At 39.1% G+C, this 10123-nt stretch overlaps 1 protein-coding gene across 1 annotated transcript; it reads right to left on the bottom strand.

Annotated features, from left to right (window-relative positions):
• Positions 1-412: 412 nt before the first annotated feature.
• Positions 413-1579, bottom strand: LOC123873695 (enhancer of split mbeta protein-like). Its single transcript, XM_045918677.1, has one exon. It carries the CDS (start codon positions 1403-1405, stop codon positions 794-796), a length of 612 nt encoding a protein of 203 aa, XP_045774633.1. The 5' UTR covers positions 1406-1579; the 3' UTR covers positions 413-793.
• Between the last annotated feature and the right edge of the window lie 8544 nt (positions 1580-10123).

The raw sequence follows: 10123 nt of genomic DNA, 5'->3' as shown, positions 1-10123 counted from the left end.
TGTCTCGTAGTTTGCGGACGGTAAACAGGAAAGTTACCGCGCACGCGCACCGCAGTGTCAGAGGTCCGCGCCCTTAACCTCTTTAATATTTATCACTACCTACTTCTATTCTGTTTTGTTTTGCATCTATCGTATTGTCTGCCACGTTAGCATCCGCTTAGTCGTGCTACATTGTGGTAGCTAAACTGAATAACTTTATTTTGTTTATTTTTAATTTATTTAGCTTATTTTCAGTAGGTAAAGGTTACATATTAATTATGTGTATAAATTTTTCCTATTCATTTTTTCTTTTCTATTATTATTTATATCTACTTCATGGAAAGACCTGAAGTTTGAAATTGTATTAGAAATGAATGATTTTATTAATTAGAAAAAAGGTTGATTTCAGGTTTTTGGGAATAAAATGCTGAAATAAGTTTCATAATAATATTTTTTTATTAAATTATTCTTTTGCGTAATGGTTCACAGTAATGTGAAATCTTTTCAACGATAATAAATAACAATTTGAACCCACTCTAAATCGGCAAGGCTCGATACATCTCTCTACATACAATAATTATTCTTTAATATCACAAATATACTTATGAACTATTTTGTTTAAAGCTTTCGGTTTAACTTACGATCTAGATTTTTTAAACCTACACTAATTAGTTGTGAGATCTAAAGTTTTCTTGATAACACGTAGGTGCACTAAACTTATGGACGAGGCGGACACTTTGGGGGGCGAGCGGCTCCGAGCGGTGTTGGAACAGATGTGACCGTGGAGCCGGGTCCGCCGCTCCGAGCGTCGCGTCTACCACGGCCGCCACACTGCGGACGCCTTGGGGAAGCTGTTGGTGGTACAGTCCAGGGGAACGGCGGTGTGCACTGGGACCGGCGAGGCGGGCGGCGAGGGAGTCACGTAGCCGGACGAGGAGGACACGGTGGAGAGCGCGGGGCTGGGCGGGCTGGCGGGCGGGGTGTCGCTGCCGGCCGCTGCGCGCTGGATGTCGTTCAAGCGGTGTCCGAGGTGCGTCATCAGCTGCGTGCCCAGCCTCACATCCACTCCGGGGATGGAAGCCAGGCAGCGGGAGACTTCGTTGGCGGCGTGAGTGAATCCGGCTCTGAAGCGGTCGGCGTCCACGGTAGGGTTCAGCGACAGCCGACGTTGGCGGCGAAGTTTGTGAAGATGGCGAACGGTCAATTCCAAAATATCAGCTTTCTCCAACTTTGCGACGTTCTCTCCTTCCGACTGAAGAGCGCTGACCATCAGCTCCTTGAGCTCGTCGAGGCAGCGGTTGATGCGAGCGCGCCTTTTGCGCTCGAGCATCGGCTTCATCACTTTGCGATATTGATAAGTGCGCGAGACTGGCTGCGGGCCGTCGTCCGCGAGCGGATACGCGATATCGTAAGACATGGTAGACATTGTGTGTGTGTGGATGAGTGAGTGCGTTAGCGCTGAGCGTCGAACGCGGAATGCGGTACGGCGGTTCGGCGGGGGCTTATATAGGGAGTGGAGGGCGCGCGATCGTGGGAACGCGCAGAGCCGTCGAGTTCCCACACGCGCCACCTGTGCGGAGCAGCTGCCGCCGGGGCGCGGGGGGACACGCGCCGCGCCGCGCGTGCGCGCTGTAAACAATCGCCGGCGCGGCGCGGGCGCACGCCGCGACGCCGCGCCGCCGCACGCCGCACCTCCGGCCCACGGCTATTGCTGCCGTGGATGGACTGTAATGCTCATTGCGCTGAGCGCTCGCTTCCTAGTTCGATATCACGGGTTGATGTGTCACACAGAACATTAGCGCTTTTGACTCCCAGATCTATTTCAAATGATTGTTGTATGTTCTCACACGTCTACGTTTATTGGTCGTCTGTTGCTCGTATTTGAGCAATATGAAAGTGACATTTCCTGTTAATATGGTTAGTGGCATGGATGTATAAATTAGTGGTTAGTCATATTTAATTTTTCGACTGGACTCGATTAATGCATTTAAGATATTGTATCCGCAACAAATTAAAAATTAATTCCATAACATGTAGCGCAGTCGTTTATCTCGATTAGACACGGTCTGCGTATTCTCGATTAATCCGCTATCCCAGGGCTTCTATTGCATAAGTTACGTGTCTAATTAAACCTGCATTTAATTACGCGATTTATACTCGTATGGGTATGTCGTAATACGGTATTGGTGGCGCGGGGCGATCAATCAAGCGCCGGGCGCCGCACAATGGTGGCGTCAATTATAAACAGCTACTGTTGGCGTTCATCAATCATGGACTATGCGTAGTAATAATTATTGACAGATAGAATTACTGATGGCGCATTACGGTCCAGTAACATCCACTAATGGATCCGGAGAGCTGTCGGTCGGTGGAATTAAAAATGTGTTTTGCAATGAGGTTTTGTTTTGTTATTAATGTTGATTGCGCGTGTGTACGGCGCGGCGTGCCGCGGTAGCATTTCTCGGGATTACTTTCTGACCTCATAATCCCAAGGCGTTTTTGCTAATTCACTTGCTTGTAATTTGCATTCGTGTTGCATAAATTATTATCATTGAAATATAATGCTTTATCATGTAGGTAGGTACCTCTACCTACATATGGTTTTATGCTCTACAATTTTAGAGTTCAATCCACACAAATAAAATCAATTTGAACACACCTTTCAATTGAATATTTTTCCATAGTAGCTAAGCTAGTAGTTAGGTTTCAATTGAATATTTTTTGATAGTAGCTACTAGCTAGTAGCAAGCAGCCGCCAACTAGACGGGGGATTCAGTTTCAGATGGGATTTCAATGAGGCAATGACTAATAAAAAAGTTTGAAAGTTGTAAGACGGTATCTCCAACGTTTTATGGGGAATAGCCACGGAATAGCCCGGGGAAACGCATCGTCGAAACACATAAATCGTTGTGTTTACGGGTTTTGAATGTTAAGATGACTGTTATTGATGACTCAGACAATACTTTGAACTTTTGTTCGCTAATTGGAGTGTCGATTTAATGGATTTAAAAACTATATCTAAGGCAAACCGGACTTTTGGTATTTAATCTGCGTAGATTGTTTTGAGTAATTAAAAACGTTCCGCAAAATAAAATTTATTTAATAGTTCGCGTTATAGGTCTTCATAACACGTATTCTTTTTTATTGCAACATAATTGGTTACGTTCGTATGTCGTCATAATTCATTGATGATTTAGCAGAATTCAGATCGCAAAGTCCAAAGACAGAAAAGACTTTGGACTTAAGTTTGCAATTATGCTGAAATTAGTATTTTTTAGCATAATTAGCGTTCATTAATTTAGCATCGGGGATTTCTTATCTTTTATGTCTGTGATATAGAGTAGGTAGGTAAGTAATTGATTATTCCGGAAAGTATTGTGATAGTTTCTGGAATAAATCACAACCATTCCACTCTTTGTTTTTAACTTCTTCTTTACTACTACTATTGTTGTTATTGTTGTTGTGAATTTCAGATATGGATTAACACCTTTAACTTTTCGGGGTTATGTGTATGGAAGTGTTCTTTGATTTGAATTTGTTTGCTGCTGTAGTAACCGATGAGTTTGCACTGACGAAACATCTTGAAACTCTGTTTCTGTTTATGTATCGGGCTGCATTTGTATTGTGCTATAATTTTTGATGAGGTGTTCCTCTTCAAAAAATTATACGACATGGATAGTTAGTTTGATAAATATTTTAATAAATCTTGAAATCTGTCTGTATACGATTTTGTACTGTGTGAACGGAAATATTATGTACTTATTACAAAATAAGTTATAAGATTCGTCACATACGACGACCTGTCAAACATTCATATGTTAATATTTTTGGGGCAAACTAATGGTAAGCTGATATGGCCTGGAATCTGGACATATTAGTGTGTCTGAGTGGGAGGCAGCGTGGGACGCAGTGTGAGAAAATGTCAGAGTCAATCGTCTCGCGTCCTACGTCCGAGTTAAATCATACACTTTCTCCGAAAAATGTTCGCTTACCTAAAGTACTTAATAAAATGTTTATCGAAATCATTATCGACTTTGCTGCTGCACGCGTGCTTACTTAAGTAGGTACTGGACAGAATTTAGAGATTAGGGTCCCGTCTTTACAATTTTTTTATGTTGAAACGCTTTGTTTGTTTGTATTTGGTTGGTAAATGTTACATAAGAGTGGATTTCGGTCTTTTGTCAGATGATAAACAAAAGTTAGAAATTACCATTTGAAGCTTGAAGCTCTATCATCCTATGATTCGTCGTTGTCTTTACTGTTTCATCTGATAGCTGTGTGTGTCGATAGCTGGATAATGGATATAGATCTCTTGCAAGGACTTTCACAGAACCTCAGAACACATAATAGTATAGGACAGAACATAATATCCTTGTGCGGGTGCCATTTGTGTCTACCTAGTTGCTAAAAATCTTACATTAGGAACTTTCAGTGGGTAACTAACGGCCATCACTTGAGGTCTCCTGGTTAAAGATTGTGAAATATTATAGAGTAGATAAATGCTTAGGTAGTATATACTTACCTAATGTGTTGGTAATTTAAATTACTCATTAGTCTGTTTGCGTATATCGGACAATAGGCCTTACAGAGCGCGTCAGCGTACATGGTCTTCTTCATCCAGCCACTTCCCACTACCCTGATCAAGGCCAACGGCCCTACCAATGATAATTCACTATTCAGGCATTCAAAAATCGTAGGCGGGGTTGTAGATTCAAACACTTCAAAAGTCCACCGTTGGCTATTCTCATACCTACTCGTATTTACTTGTTCTCCCAGCTCAAAATGCTTAGGTACTAATAGTTGGAGGGCTAAAGAGGTTTTTTTTACAAGGAAAAGAAATGAGGGAAAGCAAAATATTGGCCATGTTTAAAAAAATTACGAAGCACAGGATAGAACTAGCGTGGACAAGCGTTGTCGGCACGCGTCAGACAGGAAATTCGACCACTGTACCAGATGGCCGTGGGACCTTGGTGTTGGTTTATCATACGAAATCGTTATCGCCTTTGCTGGGTGGCACGTGTCGGGGCTTGTACAACGTGTAGAACGATTATAACACTAAAACTAAAAAGCCATTGTATTAACTAACTATTCATTACAAAGGAGAACGGAGAGTGTAGATCATACGAATTAGATAGTAGGTACAATAGTTGACTAATATAGCTAGGTATCTAAAAATCTAGCTAGGTAAAAATTGGTTATAGATTACCTAAATGGAACGAGGATTAAAATTTAACACTATTACTTTTAAATACCGCTTAGGTGCTCAGATTTTCATGAAGGATATGTAAGTCCATGATATATCCCATAAATATTTCATTAGAAAATCTTTACCAACATCCAGTTGGTACAACCAACCAACGTGGGTAACCAATTGACTTGGGTGACATCTCGACCGAAAGAAACTCGCCCGAATAGCCGAGTGGCCACTTTGCAATAACGAATGGTAAACAAGTGTAAATTAAAAATTTTCAACACCCCCGACAAATCATTTTCAAATAAATAATTATGTATATCTAGGCAACGTTCATCTTGACAGCTTGACATTTGTCTATTGACACTTGAATATTATGAACCTAAGGGTTATCTAACCTTCTTTTCTACAAGAAAACTAGAAAATAGCTGATAACTTTTAAACGGCTGAACCTATTTTTTTGGATTATAGCTAAGAACACTCTCGATCAAGCCATCTTTCAAACAAAAAAAAGTTAATTAAAATCGGTTCATTCGTTTAGGCGCTACGATGCCACAGACAGATACACAGATACACAGATACACAGACACACAGATACACAGATACACACGTCAAACTTATAACACCCCTCTTTTTGGGTCGGGGGTTAAAAACAATATCGTATGACTATAGTTTGCCCCGCTAATCATTGAGTAGGTACCTAGCTACTACTACTAGGTAAGTAGGTACATATCGTTTACTTCACTTTAAGCGTAGGGCATAGGAACTTCCGGGTACGTAGCATACAACAATAATAAACAGTTTTATGATCATTTATATCGATAATGATAATGATAACAAATCGTCGTTATCAGTGCCAATCGCATCGTGGACATAGACATACCTACACAACGAAATCCCTAACACTTGATACGAATTAAAAATCACGCGATGGTATAAAGATACTTAATCTAATGATACGTACCTACCTACCTAGCTATCTTTTGATGATAGGACGTACCGTAAACGTTACACATAAAAGGTAGGTATTACTATCACGTAACAGATTATATCGTTGCTTTTTATGTTGATCAGTTATATCTATAATATAAAAATGAATCGCAAAATGTGTTGGTAAGCGCATAACTCAACAACGCCTGGACCAATTTGGCCAAATCTTTTTTTAAAATGTTCGTTGAAGTTCAAGGATGGTTTTTACGGCGAGAAAAATTAGAATTATTGCTGGAAAAACCCTAAAAACAGCCCTTTTCTTTTTTCCATACAAATGATTTCTAACTAAAACGTAGTCAATTTGAGCTTTATTGCTATGGTATAAAGTTCAAAGTACATTACAAATCTTTTTGACAGGACGAAGTCTGTCGGGTCAGCTAGGTATTAATAATTTATTATTAATTAGAGGTAAAGTTTGTAAGTTTGTTTATAGGAAGTAATCTCTGGAACTACTGAACCGATTTTGAAAATTCTTTCACCAGTAGAAAGTTACATTATTCTCGAGTGACACGGGCTACTTATATTCTTTTTTTTTTTTCAAAAAGTTATCGCTACGAAAATTGTAATAAGCTACACCTGCGAAGCCGGGACGGTTCACTAGTCTTATATAATATTATATGCTGTCTGTGGCGTTATCGGAATTATACAGGCGTAAAAACACTGCTTACTCTAGTCCATACTAATATTATAATTGCGAAAGTGTGTCTGTCTGTGTGAGGTACGGACTAACTCTAAAAATAAGGAAAACTATGAATTTAATCAATTACCTCCTTACCAATGTTTAAAGTTATGCAAAATATTTACATAATACCTGCAGTTTTTCTGATAATCACGGATTCTGCGTATTAAGGATTTCCGAATTCTTGAAATGACTAACATTTAAACATTAGGTAGGCATTTGAATCAGAAGAATTTGTGTCAGTCTGATATTAAAAAATGTTTTATTTCCGTTTCTCTACCTAGGTAGTTATGGTTCGCGACAGGTCGAGATGGCAATCGGGGTATGAGGCGGTTGGACGCACCGCACACCCGTGCTCGCCCGCATCAGCTTAGCGCGGGGGCTATGTCACCCCGATTGCCATCTCAACCTGTCGCGTCCACTCATCATCATCATCTCAACCCCATTGCCAGCCCACTATGAGTATACGGGTCTCTTCTCACAATGAGAAGGATTTAGGCAATAGTAATTATTAACTTTTAGATCTCGCAGGCATACAGTAAGTAGGTATGAAGGTACCTATGTATTTCCTTAAAACGCACATAACTCTGAACAGTTTCTGGTGCATGCCCGGGAATCGAACCCTGCAACTCCCATATTTTGCTCACTCTAGTATTATAAATATTCTAAGATCTAAATAAATATACGATAACGTATAGAAACCAAAGGAGTACCTATGGTATACCTAAGGGTTTAATAAATAAAAACTGGCATACCCCTTCCAGGTTAGCCCGCTTCCATCTAAGACTGCATCATCACTTACCATCAGGTGAGATTGCAGTCAAGGGTTAACTTGTATCTGAATAAAAAACAATAAATAAAATCGAGGGACCTATAAGTATTTAAATAGTTTTATTTTATTATTTGTCTACACAAGTAATTTCACAACAATACTTAACTAATCTCTGCCTAAGTAGAAAATCCATTAAATTCCACAAATCCGTTGACATTGCCCTTATTACGTAGCCTATTAGAAATGTTTCGTGTGTATAAACAAGGAGATAATTAATCTTAATAATAATTATAAATATTCCACTCCTCTGATAGCTATATTATGAACGGAAAAATAACGATTAAACGCGCGTCCGCGTCTGAGACTTGTGTTATGATGCTGTGTTACCTTCACATTAGAACAGGGAAGTTTAATATTTCACTCAATTAATTAGGGGTATTTAAGTAAACATCTAAGTAAATATTTAGCATTTAGATACCAACATTTCCACCACCTAATTAACGAAGATTTTTTTTCGAAAGTTTTTGGGAACATCACCGGAACGTCTGAGAAGAAATTAATTATCGCAGTTCTAAAATGCAGAATAATTGTCTGCCTTATATTGATCAGATCAATTTAATTAAAAAGGGAGTAAAAGCCACCAATCTATTTACCTAGCTAGATTCTTATGTATCCCATATTAAAATAATCCAATCCTATAGGTCTTGAAGTCGTAAACTTTGTACTGTCCGAAATCGAGCTACACCTATGAATACCAATTATTCGTAGAGCTAAACTAAAAATTGACCAAGTCGGTAAGTGACTACCTTTATTAGGCACTAATTAAAATTACACATACTTAATTACATACACATTAAAATACCTCAACTTCATTGCCGACACCTGAGGTGCCTGACACCACGTCAACGAATTCTAATACATTAAACATACATTACTTGATACTTGGTAGGTAGGTTGATAGTTACGTGTTAATTCACGAAAGATAGTCACCTCTCGTATACTTAGCTATCATTTTATAAGCTTGTTTAGCTCATAAAATTGCATTTTACATAAATTATGCTAATTCTAACGTAATCAATATTTTCACACACACGAGCGACGTCAACGGCCCCATAAATTAGTCGTTTCCTCGTTTCTCGAAATGTCATAAAATTACAATGATTAACAACAAAATATTCGCCACGAGCCCGTTGGTCAAATTGAGGAGGTGTTTGATAGCGACCCAGCAAACAGCCTGAACAAGAAGCGTGAGAAACAAGGTTCAACCAATTACAATATGCTCCCGAGCGATAGAAATTCCTTCAATTTCTGTTTAAATAGGTACACTAGGAATCATCTAAAAATATGAATAAGTTTCAGCTTTTTAACCCCCGACTCAAAAAGAGGGGTGTTATAAGTTTGACGTGTGTATCTGTGTATCTGTCTGTGGCATCGTAGCTCCTAAACTAATGAACCGATTTTAATTTTTTTTTTGTTTGAAAGGTGACTTGATCGAAAGTGTTCAAACTATAATTCAAGAAAATCAGTTCAGCCGTTTGAAAGTTATCAGCTCTTTTCTAGTTACTGTAACCTTCACTTGTGAGGGGTGTTATAAATTTTTAATTTACACTTGTAAGTTCTTTGTTTTTTGTGTAGTTGGCCATTCACTGTTGTAAGTACGCTAATTGAAGTTGTGCAAATTGATAAAACACCTTCAAACCTTTCGGCTTTCATTAGCAACCTTCTCAAAATGTCCTACGGGCTCTCGTGCCAAAATTACGATCAACAACAAAATACCGGTTGTTTGGAATGCAGGGGGTTTTATCACTTATTTTGCATTTCATTTTATTTGCCAATTTTAGATTTAATCAGCGTGAGAAAATAATGCAGGAACGCTACCGCAAAACCTCAAGAGATATAATTTACGGCTCTACTTTCCTATAAAAGTAGGTAGAACTTGATTACAAATGATCCTACGAACTTTTATAACACAGCTCGTGAAAAATAGGTACCTAACCTTACAAGACCTGCAGGCCGATTCAGAACCCTTCGATAACATAATTGTCGATCGATTCGGCAAGTTGTCGTTCGATAAATTGTATTTTCAATTCAGAATAACCGAATCGACAGTGAAATTGTCGAATCCGAAACCGAATCGAACAGACGTAGATATCGTTCGATTACGACTATCAAACGCTATTCACAACAACCTAACCGAATAATATTTGTCGAACGTCCGATAATTTTTGATGTTTACTTATCGAAAGCTATAGGGCATTCGATATCTTTTTGTTCACCTAGTTTCGTACCATCGTACAAGAAACAACAGTTTTGAGACTGTAATTTAATATTATTTGTTGTTATAGCGGCAAGAAATACACATTTTGTGAAAATTTCAACTCTCTACCTATTACGCTACACGAGATACAGCCCGCTGACAGACAGACGGACAGCGGAGTCTTAGTAATAGGGTCCCGTTGGTGCCCTTCGGGTACAAAACCCTAAAACCAGCGGACAAAAATCACAACACCGA

This window comes from Maniola jurtina, chromosome 17 (assembly GCF_905333055.1).
Source record: "Maniola jurtina chromosome 17, ilManJurt1.1, whole genome shotgun sequence".
Taxonomy (NCBI): domain Eukaryota; kingdom Metazoa; phylum Arthropoda; class Insecta; order Lepidoptera; family Nymphalidae; genus Maniola; species Maniola jurtina.
This window is presented reverse-complemented; position numbering and strand designations above follow the sequence as displayed.